At 40.5% G+C, this 21,931-nt stretch overlaps 1 protein-coding gene across 1 annotated transcript in view; it reads left to right on the forward strand.

The window, feature by feature from the left end:
* The window catches only part of LOC110508347 (kelch-like protein 24), a 54,943-nt gene that overhangs the window by 13,969 nt on the left and 19,043 nt on the right, over nucleotides 1–21,931 (forward strand). Inside the window, exon 5 of the mRNA XM_021588796.2 lies at nucleotides 5,332–5,450. Within this exon, the coding sequence (XP_021444471.2) occupies nucleotides 5,332–5,450 (119 nt within the window). The remainder of the gene's footprint in view (nucleotides 1–5,331; nucleotides 5,451–21,931) is intronic.

The raw sequence follows: 21,931 nt of genomic DNA on the forward strand, positions 1-21,931 counted from the left end.
CTTTATAGGCCGAACAAAGTTATTTTCATGCTTTTTTATTTAATTCTTATATTATGTCTATCTCTGATAAGTTACCCAGGAAAGGGCTAAAAATAGCCCATATTAATATACTGTATGTAGCCTTAGAAATACGGTTGATGAAATCAATAACTTCCTAACAACAGATAACATTCATATACAGTTGAAGACTGAAGTTTACATACACCTTAGCCAAATACATTTAAACTCAGTTTTTCACAATTCCTTACATTTAATCCTAGTAAAAAATCCCTGTCTTAGGTCAATTAGGATCACCACTTTATTTAAAAATGTGAAATGTCAGAATAATAGTAGAGAGAATTATTTCTTTCAGCTTTTATTTCTTTCATCACATTCCCAGTGGGTCAGAAGTTTGATATAAACTCAATTAGTATTTGGTAGGGTTGCCTTTAAATTGTTTAACTTGGGTCAAATGTTTTGGGTAGCTTTCCACAAGCTTCCCACAATACGTTGGGTGAAGTATGGCCTATTCCTCCTTACAGAGGTGGTGTAACTGGGATTGATTTGCAATTTTCACACCAAAGTACATTCATCTCTAGGAGACAGAACGTATCTCTTCCTGAGTCGGTATGACGGCTGCGTGGTCCCAAGGTGTTTACACTTGCGTGCTATTGTTTGTACAGATGAAAGTGGTACCTTCAGGCTTTTGGAAATTGCTCCCAAGGATGAACAAGACTTGAACCAATTTTTTTTTCTCAGGTCTTAGCTGATTTCTTTTGATTTTCCCATGATGTCAAGCAATGGGGCACTTAGTTTGAAGGTAGGCCTTGAAATACATCCACAGGTACATCTCCAATTGACTCAAATTGTCAATTTGCCTATCAGAAGCTTCTAAATCCATGACATACTTTTCTGTAATCTTCCAAGCTGTTTAAAGGCACAGTCAACGTATTGTATGTAAACTTCTGACCCACTGGAATTATGATACAGGGAAATAATCTGTCTGTAAACAATTGTTGGAAAAATTACTTGGGTCATGCACAAAGTAGATAGTAGTCCTAACCAACTTGCCAAAACTATAGTTTGTTAACAAGAAATGTGTAAAGTGGTTGAAAAATGAGTTTTAATGACTCCAACCTTAGTGTATGTAAACTTCCGACTTTAACTGTATAAGCCATCTCTGAGACCCACTTAGATAATTCCTTTGATGATACAGCAGTAGCAATACAAGGATATAACATCTACAGAAGAGATGGGAATGGGAACATTTTGCATTGTAAGTTTATGACAGTCATAAATACCTCTTCCCCCCCTTTTTCCTCTCCCTACCCTATTGATGTGACATTTGAAAACCCCTTGGTTAACATAGAGATTCTGGGAACATCAGAAGGTGGGGGGAAATGAACTATATTCTGGTAATCTAACCAATTGAACATATGCGGTGGTACTTACTGAAAATTATGTCAGTTCGGTTGTCATCTGAGACAATGATAGGATGTCATCAATGATAGGATGACATAAACTCTACAGTGGAAAGTCTACACATCAGAGTTTTCGGATTCACATGGAATTGTTGTTCAATTTAAATGTTTGAATATACAATTATTGGTGAAGAAATTAAATGTAATTTCCAAATGAGAGATTTGGGTTTTCATAAGGTTTGGGCTCTGCTCAGTCAGTGGCCCGCCCCTGTGAAGGGACATGGGTTATAAAACTTCAGACACACCCTTCTCGCTCCACTATATAAAGCCTTGACGAAAATGTAACCTCCTGTTCCGAGGATGTGAGGACAACGGTCCGATGTCAGAATGGTTCAGATAATAACTACAGAACGAAGCCAACCTCAACGTGAGCTTTGGTTGCGAATGGTATGAACTTTGAACTCTTATTCACTACAGAAGTGATACCTCCTAGCCGTTAAGTTAGCAACAGCAGCTGCAAACGTAGGCTAGGAAAGAACAGACAGAGTATCCCGTCTACCACACAACGACGTTACCATAACGTATTCAATTTACCACCAGAGACATTCTTCAAAGGTCTCGGTTGGGCAACACGGCCTTCCATCTACCACCAACCTACCGAAGCGCAGCTCAGAGTAAATATTTATTGCATTTTCCTTTTCCAAATGGGCGGTAATTTAGAATGCATAAGATACTGTATTTACGATAGCACAGCTTCGCCCTTTGTTCCTCAGTCTTCCCGCTCTTTCACTCAAACCCAGCCCCTTTTCTTTTGTGTAACCAACTGTCATATCTGTTCCGCCCGCTAGGGACAATTTCCTTTATGACTTAATTTGTAATCAAGGTATAATTCATTCTGTGTTTATGTAATTCTGTGTGATTAGTTAAGTATTTAGTAAGTAAATATTTAACCCAATTTTGTATTGCTGATTCAACTTGTTAGCCAGGGTTCGTGAAGATTTACAAGAATTTACAACTTTCAGATGAGACTGAATTAAGATGACGATTAATATTGACTGCTATTGATGTAAAATATTACTAGGTCTTTAAGAGTGAAAATAACAGCTCTATAAATATTATTTTGTGGTGCCTCTAGTTAATTACATTTTCATGATTAGCTCAATCAGGTAATATTAATTACAGAGAAAGGATTTTATAGAATAGCATGTCGTATCACTTATTCCGGCATAGCCAAAGACACGACACTGTGTTTCTGTACCGCACTTTGTGACATCAGCTGATGTAAGAAGGGCTTTATAAATACATTTGATTGACTTTCAGCATGCTTGATAACAACACAAATGACGGGACTGACACAAAAGTAAGTATTCAGCTCCCTGAGTCCATACATAAACACATTTTGGCATCCATTCCAGCTCTGAGTGTTTCTGGGTAAGTCTCTAAGAGCGTTACACACCTTGATTGTGCAATACTTGCCTATTATTCTTCTCAAAATTCTTCAAGCTCTGTCAAGTTGGTTGTTGATCATGGCTAGACAGCCATTTTTAAGTCTCAAGTCTATTTCAAGCAGATTTAAGTAAAAACTGTAACTTGGCCACTTAGGAACATTCAATATCTTCTTGGTGAGCAACTCCAGTGTAGATTTGGCCTTGTGTTGTAAGTTATTGTCCTACTGAAAGGTGAATTCCTCTCAGTGTCTGGTGTAAAGCAGACTGAACCAACACATTTGTTTTTGCTGGCCAGCCTTGTATATGTTGCTGTTTACTGCAGTACACAGCCACCATTTCTTAATTATGGTTAAACACCCATTCTAAGCCCAACAGACTGTGACGGATTGAGAAATCATTTAATTTCGTTGTTAGACGATAAGCCCAACTATTATGCTATGTTAAGTCCTTTTATTAAATCAGCTGCTCCTCCTGTCAGTTGGGGCATCTCAGTTTAGAACTGGAGGGGGGAAATGTAGATGGGACTTCTGATCTTTTAAAGCTTAGCAATTAGTTTAAAAGCTTACCAATTATATTTTATGTATCATATTTTGTAATTAAGACACATAATTATGCTATTGGATATGTTTTTATGTCACAATATGACTTATCGCCTGGTTTACTTGCTTATTGTTGTTCATCTTGTTGTTGTGTGATTTTGTTGATGCTGAGTCTGGCTAATATGCATGGCCATACTGGTTAGTCTTTTTTCCTCCACTCTCTTTCAACATAGCCTCCCAAACACTGAACCATCTATTTGTTTAGAAGGATGATTCTGAAGAGGGTTTCTTTCTTGGACACTCAGCATTCATGTCAATCTCCCAACATCTTCATATTACTTCAGAGGGAACTAATGTACAGTACTTTACTGCTTCTAAGTTACAGTTTGCACCTCTCTTCCTTAAAATATATAACTTTTCCTGGTGTTTTTACGGCTTTATTCTATAGCCCTTTGTTTCTCTCGTGTGTTAGCAAAAAAGTAGTGTTTGTTCAGTGCCGTGTCTTTGTTTTTCGCAAGGATCAGTGGGGCCTTTTGATTGACTCAGGCTGAGAGAGAGGGAAGGAGGGAGGGAGGGAGGGAGGGAGGGAGGGAGGGAGGGAGGGAGGGAGGGAGGGAGAGAGAGGTGTATGTAACCTGGTTGGCTTAATAGCTACACATGTTGTTGTTCCTTCTCACGGAGGAGAATATAAAAAATAAAAAAAATCTTTAACCGGGAGTGGGTAGAGACCGGGAGTAGGAGAAATAATCCGACTGCTGCTTTATAGAAAATGAAGATATCCTGTTTCTCATTTAAAGTCTTGTGCTAGGCAGGGGAATGCATGTGCTATACGTATGTGCTGTGTTTGAAGGCCCTGTAAAAAGTCCGGTTGCGCGTGGTTGTGTCATGCATGTCGTGTGTGTTGTGTTTGTAAGCACCTGTAAAGTAGCCATGGTGTTTGTGTGTATGTGTGTTCATGACATACGTGTGTGTTGTTTGCTCCATGTTGAAGTACACTTTGATCAGCAGGATTGCCCATAAAGCCTAGCTCAAACCTTTCACTCAGATAAGACAGTGAGTATGTTTACATGCACACATTGCACAGTAATACTTTTTATATTAAACTGGCAGTAGGCAGACGATTCACAAAACACCTGGTTTTCTGAGCAATCTTTTTAATTATTAGGACATGTTAACAACACCTTAAATGGCAATATTTTTGATCTGCACGTGTTAGCACCAGCTGAGTGAGCCTCCTGAATGTTTGCATCTTAGAAGTAGTTTTCATATACAAACTTTATATGTCGGAATCAAATGCGCTTCGCAAAAATAACATGCTCGCTGTGGTCGAACATACATATTGATTGGCAATTTTTTCCTGCATTTATCAGAGTGCCGTCAGGTAGCTTGTGTTCATGTAAACATAATTATTAGGGAAATCATTCTTGCAGAGCATGTAAACGTTTAAATCTAATTATTATATTAATCTGACTATCCACAATAATCAGATTATTGTGTGCATGTAACCGTACTTAGTGTCAGCTGTGCCTTACTAAATGTGGCCTTGACATTTCAACCCAAATACATAACCCATTCACAGTTTGGATGTTGCTCAAGATCAACTTATTCTATTTATGAAGAAATGTCTTTATTAGATTAAATTGGTTTGAATTGGAACCAAGGGCTTATTTTGGGGTTGATACAGGCTTTGTTTTTTTGGCTATTGCTGTGTGTCAATACAATTAAATTTGAGATTAGTGAAAACAACCAAAGACGATGATGACAAGTTAGCTAAAAAACACTGGTGTAGCAGAGACGGTTCGGTAAACTACACTCACGTGTTGAGTAACTTTGCCTAACACTCTGGCTAGCTCTCAGAGTTAATGCCTAGGCTTGCGTTCAGTGGGCTAACATCATCCTAAATCACTCAGTGTCAAGGCTAACGGTGTTGTGTGTGTTTTCCAGGGGGGCGTATCAACGGCAGAGATGTGTGGATGTACAACTCTCAGCTCAACCTATGGATCCGAGTTGCTTCACTCAACAAAGGACGCTGGAGACACAAGATGGTGGTCCTACTGGGGAAGGTAAGCAGGTCACTGTTCAGACACCCTGTTATTTCATCATCATCGTCTTTATCAAATTATATATACAGTGCCTTGCAAAAGTATTCAGACCCCTTGGATTTTGTCACAATTTATTGTTACAAGGTGGGATTTAAATGGATTGAATTGTCAGTTTTTGTCAACAATCTACACAAAATACTCTAACGTCAAGGTGGACCAAAAAATATACGTTTTTCTTTTTATAAGATGAATAAAAATGAACTAATTAACTAATAACTAAAATATAGTTGTTGCTTAAGTATTCAGCTCCCTGAGTCCATACATAAACACATTTTGGCATCCATTCCAGCTCTGAGTGTTTCTGGGTAAGTCTCTAAGAGCGTTACACACCTTGATTGTGCAATATTTGCCTATTATTCTTCTCAAAATTCTTCAAGCTCTGTCAAGTTGGTTGTTGATCATGGCTAGACAGCCATTTTTAAGTCTCAAGTCTATTTCAAGCAGATTTAAGTAAAAACTGTAACTTGGCCACTTAGGAACATTCAATATCTTCTTGGTGAGCAACTCCAGTGTAGATTTGGCCTTGTGTTGTAAGTTATTGTCCTACTGAAAGGTGAATTCCTCTCAGTGTCTGGTGTAAAGCAGACTGAAGCATGTTTTGCTCTAGGTTTTTGCTGGTTAAAATCACCATTGGCCTCATGGTAACGTTCCTGAGCAGTTTCATTCCTCTCCTGCAGCTCAGTTCAGAAGGACCACTGTATGTTTGAGGTGTCTGGGGGGTTTAATACATAATACACAGCATAATTATTAACCAGACCATGATTAAAGAGATATTCAATGTCTGTGTCAGGTATACTACCTCTCCGGCGCTCAAGGTCACCAGGCTGCTCATTATTACGCACACCTGTCACCATCGTTACGCGCACCAGCGCCTGATCAGACTCACCTGGACTCTATCTCCTGCCTGATTACCTTCCCTACATATGACACTCCCTTTGGTTCTTTCCCCAGGCGTTATTGTTTCTGTTCCAGTGTTCATGTCTGTACGCTACCCGTGTTTCTTGTTTTGTTATATGTACATTTATTTGTTAAATACACTCCCTGAACTTGCTTCCCGACTCTCAGCGTACGCGCTAGTCTGATTTGTGATTGTTGCCCATCACTGCCCTTATTTAGGAGGCTTTCGAAAAGCTCCCTGCTCTTTGTAGTTGAATCTGTGCTTGAAATTCAATACTTGACTAAGGGATCTTACAGATGTTGTATGTATCTGGGACAGAGGAAGGGTTAGTCATTTAAAAATCATGTCGACAGACTGAGTCCATGTGATTTGTTAGGCCAAATTTTACTCCTGAACTAATTTAGGCTTGCCTAAACATAGGGCCTGAATACTTATACAATAAATATATTTTAGTTATGAAATGTTTTATTAATCTTCCACTTTGAGTATATTATTGACAAAATTATTATTGACAAAAAGACAATTAAAACCATGTTAATCCCACTTTGTAACACAATAAAATGTGAAGAACTCCAAGGGGTCTGGACAAAGTAAGCAGGTGATCTCCCTTTACAGATTTTTGATCAGACACCCATTACTTATCTTCCTGTTTATCTACAGTGCCTTCAGAAAGTATTCATACCCCTTGACTTGTTCCACATTTTGTTGTGTTACAGATTCCACATTTTGTTGTGTTATATATATTTTTCTCTCTCTACACACAATACCCCATAATGACAAAGTGAAAACGTGTTTTGCAAATATTTTGCTAGACAGCGATTCTCAACTCTTGCCATAGATTTTCAATCCGATTTAAGTCAAAACTGTAACTATGCCACTCAGGGACATTCAATGTCGTCTTGGTCAGCAACTACAATGTACAGTGCCTTGCGAAAGTATTCGGCCCTCTTGAACTTTGCGACCTTTTGCCACATTTCAGGCTTCAAACATAAAGATATAAAACTGTATTTTTTTGTGAAGAATCAACAACAAGTGGGACACAATCATGAAGTGGAACGACATTTATTGGATATTTCAAACTTTTTTAACAAATCAAAAACTGAAAAATTGGACGTGCAAAATTATTCAGCCCCCTTAAGTTAATACTTTGTAGCGCCACCTTTTGCTGCGATTACAGCTGTAAGTCGCTTGGGGTATGTCTATCAGTTTTGCACATCGAGAGACTGACATTTTTTCCCATTCCTCCTTGCAAAACAGCTCGAGCTCAGTGAGGTTGGATGGAGAGCATTTGTGAACAGCAGTTTTCAGTTCTTTCCACAGATTCTCGATTGGATTCAGGTCTGGACTTTGACTTGGCCATTCTAACACATGGATATGTTTATTTTTGAACCATTCTATTGTAGATTTTGCTTTATGTTTTGGATCATTGTCTTGTTGGAAGACAAATCTCCGTCCCAGTCTCAAGTCTTTTGCAGACTCCATCAGGTTTTCTTCCAGAATGGTCCTGTATTTGGCTCCATCCCTCTTCCCATCAATTTTAACCATCTTCCCTGTCCCTGCTGAAGAAAAGCAGGCCCAAACCATGATGCTGCCACCACCATGTTTGACAGTGGGGATGGTGTGTTCAGCTGTGTTGCTTTTACGCCAAACATAACGTTTTGCATTGTTGCCAAAAAGTTCAATTTTGGTTTCATCTGACCAGAGCACCTTCTTCCACATGTTTGGTGTGTCTCCCAGGTGGCTTGTGGCAAACTTTAAACAACACTTTTTATGGATATCTTTAAGAAATGGCTTTCTTCTTGCCACTCTTCCATAAAGGCCAGATTTGTGCAATATACGACTGATTGTTGTCCTATGGACAGAGTCTCCCACCTCAGCTGTAGATCTCTGCAGTTCATCCAGAGTGATCATGGGCCTCTTGGCTGCATCTCTGATCAGTCTTCTCCTTGTATGAGATGAAAGTTTAGAGGGACGGCCAGGTCTTGGTAGACTTGCAGTGGTCTGATACTCCTTCTATTTCAATATTATTGCTTGCACAGTGCTCCTTGGGATGTTTAAAGCTTGGGAAATATTTTTGTATCCAAATCCGGCTTTAAACTTCTTCACAACAGTATCTCGGACCTGCCTGGTGTGTTCCTTGTTCTTCATGATGCTCTCTGCGCTTTTAATGGACCTCTGAGACTATCACAGTGCAGGTGCATTTATATGGATACTTGATTACACACAGGTGGATTGAATTTATCATCATTAGTCATTTAGGTCAACATTGGATCATTCAGAGATCCTCACTGAACTTCTGGGGGAGAGTTTGCTGCACTGAAAGTAAAGGGGCTGAATAATTTTGCACGTCCAATTTTTCAGTTTTTGATTTTTTAAAAAAGTTTGAAATATCCAATAAATGTCGTTCCACTTCATGATTGTGTCCCACTTGTTGTTGATTCTTCACAAAAAAAATACAGTTTTATATCTTTATGTTTGAAGCCTGAAATGTGGCAAAAGGTCGCAAAGTTCAAGGGGGCCGAATACTTTCGCAAGGCACTGTATATTTGGCCTTGTTTTATTGTCCTGCTGAAAGGTGAATATGTCTCCTAGTGTCTGTTGGAAAGCAGACTGAAATAGGTTTTCCTCCAGGATTTAGCCTGTGCTTATCTCTATTCCGTTTCCTTTTATCCTAAAAAACTCCTTAGTCCTTGTCGATGACAAGCATACATGATGCAGCCCCATAATGCTTTGTATTCAGAACAGTTTTACTTTAGTGGCTTATTGTAAACAGGATGCATGTTTTGGACTATTTTTATTCTGTACAGGCTTCCTTCTTTTCACTCTTGTCATTTAGGTTAGTATTGTGGAGTAACTACTGTCCTAACACAGCCATTAATCTCACCATTGGCCTCATGGTGAAATCCCTGAGCAATTTCCTTCCTCACCGAAAGTGTCTGGGTGTACTTATACCCCATCCAAAGTGTAATTAACAACTTCACCATACTAAAAGGGGTATTTTTTTTACCCGTTTACCAGTAGGTGCACTTCTTTGCGAGGTAGTGGAAAACCTACCAGGTCTTTGTGGTTGAATCTGTGTTTGAAATTCACTGCTCGACTGAGGGACCTTACAGATAATTGTATGTGTGCGGTACAGAGATGAGGTAATGTGGTGGCATTTTTCTGCTTTACCAAATGAGGAGAGAGTTACAAACTTCACACACCAGTCAGAGTTACACTTAAACAACATATTTGTAATAAGAGCTATGCAATAGCCTTTGTGACTTCCAATGATGCGCTATCTCTAATGAACCATTGAAAAGTACCAACAGAAAAGTACAAAGATCTTTTATAGCCAAGATACACCCCCCTCAACTTACATGACGAATCACAGGATCTTAGGAACAGTTCACAAAGGTTAAGATTTGTATGAAAGATAGCTGTTACTGTCTGCTATGTTTTATAGCTGTGTCAACAGTTCTCATTGTAAAGACCAGTGTCTGGCCCCCTCCTACTCCAAACTGGAACCCGTCTCACCCTGGTATGGTATAGCACAATAACATTACCTCATGTTATCTGGAATGCTCTTTAGGCTTTATTACCCAAAGACATCGTAAATCTCCTCTGTCAGTGCTATCTCATAGAGGCCCATCCTCATTGGAACACACACACACAATACTCTATTCTGTCGATTGTAACAACTATTATAATGTAATACAAGCACTGTAACGTAATCTTTATAACATAATCTTGCAATTTTCCACGACAGTAGTCATTCTAAAGTCATGTTAAACACTATTATTGCAAGTAGGGTTGCAAAGGGTCGGAAACCTTCGGGTAAATTTCAGACATTTTTCCAGGAATTTTCCTTGGGAAGTTAAGCCCGGGAATTTAGCTTAAATTCATCAACAAAGTTAGCTTATAACAGTGACCTTTGTTGTGGGATACACATATTATGTTTCAACTATCCCCAATTCGATGGAATTGAAACCCTCTGCATCACATGTGCAGTGCACTCTTCCATCACATGTACAGCCGATTCTCAAGATCTTGCACACTAATGAGATGCTATTGAGCCCACACTACTACACAGTCTGATCCAAGGACCACATGCTTACTGGTACGTTTTGATTACAATGCCGGGGGGTGGGGGTGAATATATTTTATGACACATAATTTTTTGTTAACTAGTAAATAGTAGCCTACAGCAAAGTTTGTTTAAGTCATTTCTAACTTGTTAACAATTTCTGCTAGTTAGTTTTTGGTACCATGTGGGTTTTAGCTTGCTTGAGCCTGCTAACTGAGGAGTGTTAATTCACCTGTTTCCATACATGTTTAATTTTAAAACATTTATCTTACAAAGAAATTGTTTTAATCTAACTGCTTAAATATTTATCTGTACATGGAATATCATTTTTTTTTTTTTTTTACTTATTTTTTTATACTCTCTACAGGAAAATGCCACAGGCACTATCTGATGTGTGGAGACATTTCACTGCAGCTAATGTAGAAGTAAAAGCTGTGTACATTTGCGAATACTGTGCCAAATCAAATGTGAAGAATGCAACAATGATGCAGAATCATCTGGCCAAATGCATATAGTTCACTCAGCGCTCACAGAAAGTAACCTCTGACAAAAGTCCCTCTACTTCTATTTGAGGTGAAAATGATGACTCAAGACACCTTATCGATAGCAACAGCTCATGGTCCTCCTGGAATCAGAAGTTTTTTTTTACTCAATGTAGGAACGTAGTCAGAGAAATTCTGATGAATGTCTTGCTCGAGCTGTGTATACACCCCTCCAACCAGACATGCTTTATCTACTCATTTGCTGGATGCAGAGTTCAACAGAGTTCAAATGAAGGTCAAGCAAATCATAGAGAAAGCAGACTGTATTGCAATCATCTCTGATGGGTGGTTAAATGTTCGTGGGCAAAGAATAATTAACTACATCATCTCCACCCCTCAGCCAGTATTCTACAAGAGCACAGACACAAGGGACAACAGACACACCGGTCTCTACATTTCAGATGAGCTGAAGGCAGTCATCAATGACCTTGGACCACAGAAGGTATTTTCACTGGTGACAGACAATGCTGCGAACATGACGGCTGCTTGGTCTAAAGTGGAGGAGTCCCACCCTCACGTCACACCCATTGGCTGTGCTGCTTATGCATTGAACCTGCTCCTCAAGGACATCATGGCACTGAAAACAATGGATACACTCTACAAGAGAGCCAAGGAAATGATTAGGTATGTGAAGGGCCATCAAGTTATATCAGCAATCTACCACACCAAGCAAAGTGAGAAGAATAAGAGCACCACATTGAAGCTGCCCAGCAACATCCATTGGGGTGGTGTTGTCATCATGTTTGAAAGTCTCCTGGAGGGGAAGGAGTCTCTCCAAGAAATGGCCATATCACAGTCTGCCGATATGGACAGCGCCATCAAGAGGATCCTCCTGGTTGATGTATTTTGGGAGAGAGTGGTAAGCAGCCTGAAACTCCTGAAACTTATAGCAGTAGCCATTGCACGGATTGGGGGAGACAATGCCATCCTGTCTGATGTTCAGACTCTGTTTTCAGATGTAAGAGAAGAAATCCGTACAGCCCTTCCCACTTCACTGTTGCTCCAAGCAGAGGAAATTGCGGTTCTGAAATGTATCAAAAAGCGTGAAGACTTTTGCCTGAAGCCCATCCACGCCGCAGCGTACGTACATGTTGGACCCCAAGTATGCTGGCATGAGCATCCTGTCTGGTGCAGAGATCAACAAGGCCTTTGGGGTCATCCCTACCGTTTCTCGCCACCTTGGCCTGGATAAGGGTAAGATTCTTGGCGGTCTGGCGAAGTACACTTCCAAACAAGGGCTTTGGGATGGAGATGCAATATGGAAGTCGTGCCAATATATCTCATCAGCCACCTGGTGGAAGGGACTTTGTGGATCTGAGGCTCTTTCCCCTGTTGCCTCCATCTCTCTCCAAATCCCACCAACATCAGCCGCCTCAGAGCGCAACTGGTCCTTGTAAATTGTTTTTTAAATTTCTTTTGGAAGGACTTAATCATTTGCATTTATGTCTAATTATGATAAGGTTTATGGTTCTGTCTCCATATGATGTGGTAAATATATCCAATGCAAAAAAACATCTATATTTAAATTATATTAATATTAATTTGCATATATTTCAGTTAATTCACATATATTCCCGTTAATTGCCCACGGAAAGTTTCCACCTCCTGAATATTCCCCAAAATGAGCAACCCAAATTGCAAGCTACAGCTAAAGTCGGAAGTTTACATACACTTAGGTTGGAGTCATTAAAACTTGTTTTTCAACCACTCCACAAATTTCATGTTAACAAACTATAGTTTTGGCAAGTCAGTTAGGACATCTACTTTGTTCATGACACGAGTAATTTTTCCAACAATTGTTTACAGACAGATTATTTCACTTGTAATTCAATGTATCACAATTCCAGTGGGTCAGAAGTTTACATACACCAAGTTGACTGTGCCTTTAAACAGCTTGGAAAATTCCAGAAAATAATGTCAATGCTTTAGAAGCTTCTGATAGGCTAACTGACATCATTTGAGTTAATTGGAGGTGTACCTGTGGATTTATTTATTTAAGGCCTACCTTCAAACTCTGTGCCTCTGCTTGACATCATGGGAAAATCAAAAGAAATCAGCCAAGACCTCAGAAAAATAATGTAGACCTCCACGTGTCTGGTTCATCCTTGGGAGCAATTTCCAAATGCCTGACGGTATCACGTTCATCTGTACAAACAATAGTATGCAAGTATAAACACCATGGGACCACGCAGCCGTCATACCACTCAGGAGGAGACGTGTTCTATCTCCTAGAGATGAACATATTTGGTGCGAAAAGTGCAAATCAGTCCCAGAACAACAGCAAAGGACCTTGTGAAGATGCTGGAGGAAACGAGTACAAAAGTATCTATATCCACAGTAAAACGAGTCCTATATCGACATAAGGAAGACGTAATTTCTCCAAAACCGGCATAAAAAGCCAGACTACGGTTTGCAACTGCACATGGGGACAAAGATCATACTTTTTGGAGAAATGTCCTCTGGTCTGATGAAACAAAAGTATAACTGTTTGGCCTTAATGACCATCGTTATGTTTGGAGGAAAAAGGGGGAGTCTTGCAAGCCGAAGAACACCATCCCAAACGTGTGATACAGTGAATTATAAGTGAAATAATCTGTCTGTAAACAATTGTTGGAAAAATTACTTGTGTCATGAATAAAGTAGATGTCCTAACTGACTTGCCAAAGCTATAGTTTGTTAACAAGAAGTTTGTGGAGTTGTTGAAAAAAAGAGTTTTAATGACTCCAACCTTAGTGTATGTAAACTTCCGACTTCAACTGTGTTATAGTAGAATGAGGAAGAGTGGATACACAGTAGTTCTCCATATCCTAGATGTGAAATGACATTGGTCAGCAGCAGGTAGAGAATATAAGTTAGTCATGAATTCCTCCAGTGTTTTTCATTGGTGTCCCTTCCCCCTATTCTCTTTAGAAATTGTATCATCAATCCACACTGTTGAACTTTTAGAGTCTAGTTTTCCATCTCTGCCTTCTGGCTAATAATGACATCATGTGATTAGCATCTCATGCTTCCCCCGGTCGCCTCAGGATCTACAAACCGCCACTTAAACTTAAACTCAATCTTCCTGTAGCCAGAGGGCCAGCCTAATATACAGATATGGAAATTCCCCTTTTATATCAAATAGAGGCCGGTTATGTCATATAGTTATGAAACCATGAATTCATTCAGCCTTTATAGATGGTTGAACTGTTGGCTTTGCAAACTCATCTTTCTGCCAATTCCGCTGTTATTTATTGAGCTCAGGGTTGGGTAGGTTACTTTCAAAATGTATTCCGTTACAGTTACTAGTTACCTGTCCAAAAACTCAGTAACGTACTCTGGTTACATTAAATTACTTTTAGATTACTTTCCTCTTAAGAGGCATTAGAAATAGACCAAAAGGATCCATCAAACACATTTAGTGTGTCAACATAGTGGTCGCTGACTTGTGGTCAGACTCGCTCAGGTGGAACAAATTTAAAATGTTTTTTTTATCATTTTTCTCCCCAATTTCATGGTATCCAATTGGAAGTTAGAGTCTTGTCTCGTCGCTGCAACTCCCATACGGACTCGGGAGATGCGAAGGTCGAGAACCGTGCATCCTCCAACCAAGCCGCACTGCTTCTTGACACAATGCCCGCTTAACCCAGAGGCCAGCCACACCAATATGTTGGAGGAAACACTGTACACCTGACGACCGTGTCAGCGTGCATTCGCCCGGCCCGCCACAGGAGTCACTAGAGCGCGATGGGACAAGGACATCCCTGCCGTCCAAACCCTCCCCTAACCCAGACAACGCTGGACCAATTGTGCGCCGACCCATGGGTCTCCCTGTCGCGGCCGGCGACAGAGCCTGGACTCAAAACAGGATCTCTAGTGGCACAGCTAGCGCTGCGATGCAGTGCCTAAGACCACTGCACCACTCGGGAGGCCCGGAACAAATTTAGACTTGCACGTTTTTTTCAATGCTGAATTGAATGTCAAATTAGAATGGTGTCATAATATATTTTTATTGTTAACATCCTTTCTGATTTTAAAAGTAATCCAAGAAGTAATCATATAATTTTTCAAAAGCATCTGTAATCTGATTGCAGTATGTTTTGCTTGAAAAGTAACTGATAACAGTTTGTTTATAATCAGATTACATGCAAATGATTCCTAAGCCTAACTACCGTATTTGGTCCCATCCAATTATATTCCACTATGGTTGTGTCCAAAAGACCCATACTAGCGTACTGCATACTTAAACTGCATACTCATTTCGGCGTTTGATCTAGTAGAATTCACTCATCTTTCCTGACTCACGTGCACAGCAACAGCTGAAAATCAGATAAATTGACGCGCTGTACCAAAATGAACGAGTGACGGGAGTCAATGCAATCGCGCATTAGATGATGCATACGGAGGACTGTTTTTGAAATTAGTATGCTAGTATGGGAATTCGAACTCAACCCATGTCTCCGCCCCATCTTAAACCATGATCATTACTTGCATCTTGACAATGTGTGGTGAATTGGAGTGAAACAAATGTACTGTAGTAGTGTTTCCTATTTATTAGTATTTGTTTTCTTCTGTACCCAGTGGTTTTCACAAGCAAAGATGTAATTGGATTACTGACTTATTCTCACCACCATCCTCCTATTATACGGAACAAGAAATGCCAAACTCAATGGAAACCATATCAAACCTGTTGTTTTTACCATATTCTGATGCCTGTGTATTTTATAGTTGTATTTTATTGCTCTGGTGTGCCCGTTTAGCTGTGCTGTGTTGTTTTGTGTGTGTGTGTGTGTCTGTGTGTGTTTGTGCACGTGTGTGCTTGTGGGAAAGCTGGTTACTTCATTGTGTTGTGGTAAGGCAGGCCTATAGGGTGTAGTCAAGATTAGACCAATGCAGGCTGGCCATAATCAGGCCCTGTAAGTGCCAGAGAAAGAATGTTTTGAGCAATCGATGCAAATCACAACACACTGCAGTGTCGTGCTGTTACTGACTGAGGCTGTTAAAAGGCTGTCTTCATTTTAGACTGTCAACTTTAATAATACCAGGTAATAACAGCATGGATGCTATTAAGAATAATATTAAGGAAAACATTACACAAGTGGTCAGCATTTGTTTTGGTTAATGATGGTCTTTAAAATCTACTAATAAATGCTATGAAATGAAGATAGACTTGACGACTCAACAATTTATAGTTTTAGGGGAAGGTGAACATTAGGTAGCAAAGCTACAATTACATCTGTTGAAATACAGTGCATTCAGAAAGTATTCAGACCCCTTGACTTTTTCCACATTATGTTATTCTAAATTGTATTAAATCGTTTTTTTCCCTCATCAATCTACACACAATACCCCATAATGACAAAAACAGGTTTTTAGAAATGAAAAACTGAAATATGACATTTACGTAAGTATTCAGATTAGACCATTTATAGTCAGTACTTTGTTGAAGCACCTTTGTCAGCGATTACAGCCTCGAGTCTTCTTGAGTATGACGCTACAAGCTGGGCTGAAGCTGATCTCTGTAGATCCTCTCGAGCTCTGTCAGGTTGGATGGGGAGCGTCGCTGTATAACTTTCTTTAGTTCTCTCCAAAGATGTTTGATCGGGTTCAAGTCTGGGCTCTGGCTTGGCCACTCAAGGACATTCAGAGACTTGTCCCAAAGCCACTCCTGCTTTGTCTTGGCTGTGTGCTTAGTGTCATTGTCCTGTTGGAAGGTGAACCTTTGCCCCAGTCTGAGGTCCTGAGTGCTCTGGGGCAGTTTTTCAAACCACATGCTGTTGTCATTTGCATATTCCAGTGAAAGTATGTCAACAGAGATGTCACGGGTATGTGCGTCCGCAAACAGCTGTGTGTGTGTTAGTGCTGAGCGATTATCCGAAATATCAGTTGTTTTTACAGTACCACTTTGAACACCTACTCATTCAAGGGGTTTTCTTAATGTTGTATTATTTTCTAAATTGTAGAATAATAGTGAAGACATCAATACTATGAAGTAACACATATGGAATCATGTAGTAACCAAAAAAGTGTTACACAAATCAAAACATATTTTAAATGTGAGATTCTTCAAAATAGCCACCGTTTGCATTGATGACAGCTTTGCACACTCTTGGCATTCTCTCAACCAACTTCATGAGGAATGATTTTCCAACAGTCTTGAAGGAGTTCCCACATATGCTGAGCACTTGTTGGCTGCTTTTCCTTCACTCTGCGGTCCAACTCACCCCAAACTATCTCAATTGGGAAGCATAGAATCTACTAGAATGTCATTGTAGTAGCATTAAGTAGCATTAAGATTTCCCTTCACTGGAACTAAAGGGCCTAGCCTAAACCATGAAAAACAGCATTAGGCAATTATTCCTCCACCACCAAACTTAACAGTTAGCACTATGCATTGGGGCAGGTAGCGTTCTCCTGGCATCCGTCAAACTTAGTTTCTGCCAGATGGTGAAGCGGGATTCATCATTCCAGAGAACACGATTCCACTACTCCAGAGTCCAATGGCGGCGAACTTTACACTACTCCAGCCATTACGTGCTTCAGCACTCGGCGGTCCCATTTTGTGAGCTTGTGTGGCCTACCATTTGGTGGCTGATCCGTTGTTGCTCCTACATGTTTCCACTTTACAATAACAGCACTTAGATGACCCCGGCAGCTTTAGCAGGGCAGAAATTTTAAAAACTGACTAGTAGGAATGGTGGCATCCTATGACGGTGCCACGTTGAAAGTCATAGAGCTCTACAATACGGGCCATTCTACTGCCAATGTTTCCCTATGGAGATTGTATGGCTGTATGCTTGGTTTTATACACCTGTCAGCAATGGGTTTGACTGAAATAGCCAAATCCACAAATTTTAAGGGGTGTCCACATACCTTTGTGCATATATAGTCCATCTCTACCTGAAAATCCATTATCTAATTGATTGACTGTTGGCATTCAGCAGTCATAAAAGTATACCTTATTTACTTTGAAGAACTACTGAAATTGTGAATTTGTCAGACAGCATAGGCAGCAGCTCTAAAAAGATGAGATGATTACTTGGAATTAAATAATGAAGTCATCAAATATAACAAAATGATATCAAGTAAAAAAATAATAAAAATAGCTGACACCATTCAATATTGTTTCAGATAGAACCTTAGAACTCTACGTTATTAAGTTATTTTTGTGAAACCATTAAAGCCACAATATGTAATTTCTTGGGCGACCCAATCAAATTCACATCGAAAGTTGAGTTATAGATATTTTATTCTCATCAAAAGCAAGTCTAAGAGGGGTAGATCAAATCAAATAGGATTTGCCACATGCGCCAAATACCACAGGTGTAGACATTACAGTGAAATGTTAACTTACCAGCCCTTAACCAACAATGCTTTAAGAAGTTTAAGAAAGTGTTAAGTAATTAAAAAATAAATAAAACTAACAAATAAATATATACAGGGGGTGCTGGTACAGAGTCAATGTGCGGGGGCACTGGTTAGTTGAGGTAATTGAGGTAATATGTACATGTAGGTAGAGTTATTAAAGTGTCTATGCATAGTTAATAAACAGATAGTAGTAGCAGCAGTGTAAAAGGGGGGGGGGGGGGGTAATGCAAATAGTCTGGGTAGACCTTTGATTAGCTGTCTCATGGCTAGGGGGTAGAGGCTGTTAAGAAGCCTTTGGACCTAGACTTGGCGCTCCGGTACAGCTTGCCGTGCGGTAGCAGAGAGAACAGTCTATGACTAGGGTGGTTTCCTCCGACACCGCCTGGAATAGAGGTCCTGGATGGCAGGAAGCTTGGCTCCAGTGATGTACTGGGCCGTATGCACTACCCTCTGTAGTGCCTTGCGGTCGGAGGCCGAGCAGTTGCCATACCAGGCAGTGATGCAACCCACCAGGATGCTCTCGATGGTGTAGAACCTTTTGAGGATCTGTTGACCCATGCCAAATCTTTTCAGTATCCTGAGGGGTAATATGATTTGTCGTGCCCTCTTCACAACTGTCTTAGTGTGTTTAGACCATTCTAGTTTGTTGGTGATGTGGACACCAAGGAACTTGAAGCTCTCAACCTGCTCAACTACATCCCTGTCGATGAGAATGGGGGTTTGCTCAGTCCTCCTTTTCCTGTAGTCCACAATTGTCTCCATTGTCTTGATCATGTTGAGGGAGAGTTTGTTGTCCTGGCACTACACGGCCAGGTCTTTGACCTCCTCCCTATAGGCTGTCTCATCGTTGATGGTGATCAGGCCTTCCACTGTTTTGTCATCGGCATACTTGATGATGGTGTTGGAGTCATGCCTGGACATGCAGTCATGAGTGAACAGGAGGGGATATATACCTAGGTGTCTGGTTAGACTGTACAGTAGGGGACTGAGCATGCACCCCTGAGGGACCCTCGTGTTGAGGAGCAGCGTGGCGGATGTGTTGTTACCTGCTCTTACCACCTGGGTGCGGCCCGCCAGGAAGTCCAGGATCCAGTTGCAGAGGGAGGTGTTTAGTCCCAGGGTCCTTAGCTTAGTGATTAGCTTTGAGGGCACTATGGTGTTGAACGCTGAACTGTAGTCAAGGAATAGCATTCTCACATAGGTGTTGCTTTTGTCCAGGTGGGAAAGGGCAGTGTTCAGTTAAAGAGATTGTATAATTTGTGGATCTGTTGGGGCGGTATGCAAATTGGAGTAGGTCTAGGGTTTCTGGGATAATGTTGTTGATGTGAGCCATGACCAACCTTTCAAAGCACTTCATGGCTACAGACGTGAGTGCTACGGGTCAGTAGTCATTTAGGCAGGTTACCTTAGTGTTCCTAGGGTACAGGGACTATGGTGGTCTGCTTGCAACATGTTGCTATTAGACTCAGTCAGGGACAGGTTTAACATTTCAGTGAAGACACTTGCCATTTGGTCAGCACATGCTCGGAGTTCACGTCCTGGATATCCGTCTGGCCCTGTTTAAAGGTCTTACTCATATCGGCTACGGAGAGCGTGATCACACAGTTGTCCGGAACAGCTGATGCTCTCATGCATTTTTCAGTGTTACTTGCCTCGAAGCCAGCATAGAAGTAATTTAGCTGTTACTGGGCAGTTCGCGGCTATGCTTCCCTTTGTAGTTTGTAATAGTTTGCAAGCCCAGCCACGTCCAACGAGCGTCGGAACCGGTGTAGTACGTTCCAATCATAGTCCTGTATTGAAGCTTTGCCTGTTTGATGGTTCGTCAAAGGGCATAGCGGGATTTCTTATAAGCTTCCGGGTTAGAGTCCCGCTCCTTGGAAGCGGCAGCTCTAGCCATTAGCTCAGTGCGGATGTTGCCTGCAATCCATGGCTTCTGGTTGGGGTACGTACGGTCACTGTGGGGACGACGTAATTGATGCACTTATTGATGAAGCCAGTGACTCATCAATGCCATCGGAAGAATCCCCGGAACATATTCCAGTCTGTGCTAGCAAAAAATTCCTTTAGCTTAGCATCTGCTTCATCTGACCACTTTCTTATTGACCGAGTCACTGTGGCATGTCAAGAAGCTGTTTAAACAGCACGATCATTACACACGTGCACCTTGTGTTGGGACAATAAAAGGCCACTCTAAATGTGAAGACTTGTCATACCACTCAATGCCACAGATGTCTCAAGTTTTAACGGGAGGGTCTTGACCTGACTGCAGTTTGGCATTGTATCCGACTTCAGTGGACAAATGCTCACCTTTGATGGCCACATTGCACGCTGGAGAAGTGTGCTCTTCAGGCAAATGATTGTCACACCAGATACTGACTGGTTTTCTGATCCACACCCATACCTTTTTTTAAGGTATCTATGGCCAACAGATGCATATCAGTATTCCCAATCGACTGATTTCCTTATATGAACTGTAACTCAGTATAATCTATGAAATTGTTGCATGTTGCGTTTTATATTTTTGTTCTGTGTACATACTATATATCTTCTGTGAGTCATATCTGTTGCATTTGTTTAGGGAGATTATGTGAGATGGAGGGGAAACAGGGGTGTTGGTCTGTCCTGTTGTTAGCAGCATGTGGCTCTGCTCTGACTCCTGTGGGTAGTATGGTGCATGGTTTGAACACAAACACGCACACATACGAACACATAAAAAATACCTACAGTAGTTATATTTCTCTCTCTCTCTCTATCTCTCTCTCTATCTCTCTATTTATCTATCAATAAATACTTTTTTTCCAGTTTGGAATGTAGGCAGAATTTATGAACTGCCTCAGTTGCTATGCAAATAGCTAGGTGTCCGGTCTGCTTCCCTCTCATTTCTCTTTCCCGCTCTCTGCCTCCTCCCCCATCTCTTTGTCCTTTATTTGTCTCTTGCTTACCTTTCTGTTTCTCTAGAAGTGTCTAGTTCAATTCAATTTTATTTAATGGCTTTTTTGGCATGGGAAACATTTGTTAACACTGCCAAAGCAAGTGAAGTGATACAGTGCAAAAGGTGGCGCTACAAAGTATTAACTTAAGGGGGCTGAATAATTTTGCACGCCCAATTTTTCAGTTTTTGATTTGTTAAAAAAGTTTGAAATATCCAATAAATGTCGTTCCACTTCATGATTGTGTCCCACTTGTTGTTGATTCTTCACAAAAAAATACAGTTTTATATCTTTATGTTTGAAGCCTGAAATGTGGCAAAAGGTCGCAAAGTTCAAGGGGGCCGAATACTTTCGCAAGGCACTGTAATAAACAAAAGTGAAATTAACAATAAAAATTAACAGTAAACATTACACTCACAGAAGTTCCAAAAGAATAAAGACATTTCAAATGTCATATTATGTCTATATACAGTGTTGTAACGATGTGCAAATAGTTAAATTTCAAAAGGGAAAATAAAAATGGATTGTATTTACAATGGTGTTTGTTCTTCACTGGTTGCCTTTTTCTTGTGGCAACAGGTCTCAAATCTTGCTGCTGGGATTGTCACACTGTGGTATTTATCAAAATTGGGTTTGTTTTTCGAATTCTTTGTGGATCT

Source organism: Oncorhynchus mykiss, chromosome 28 (assembly GCF_013265735.2).
Source record: "Oncorhynchus mykiss isolate Arlee chromosome 28, USDA_OmykA_1.1, whole genome shotgun sequence".
Lineage (NCBI taxonomy): Eukaryota > Metazoa > Chordata > Actinopteri > Salmoniformes > Salmonidae > Oncorhynchus > Oncorhynchus mykiss.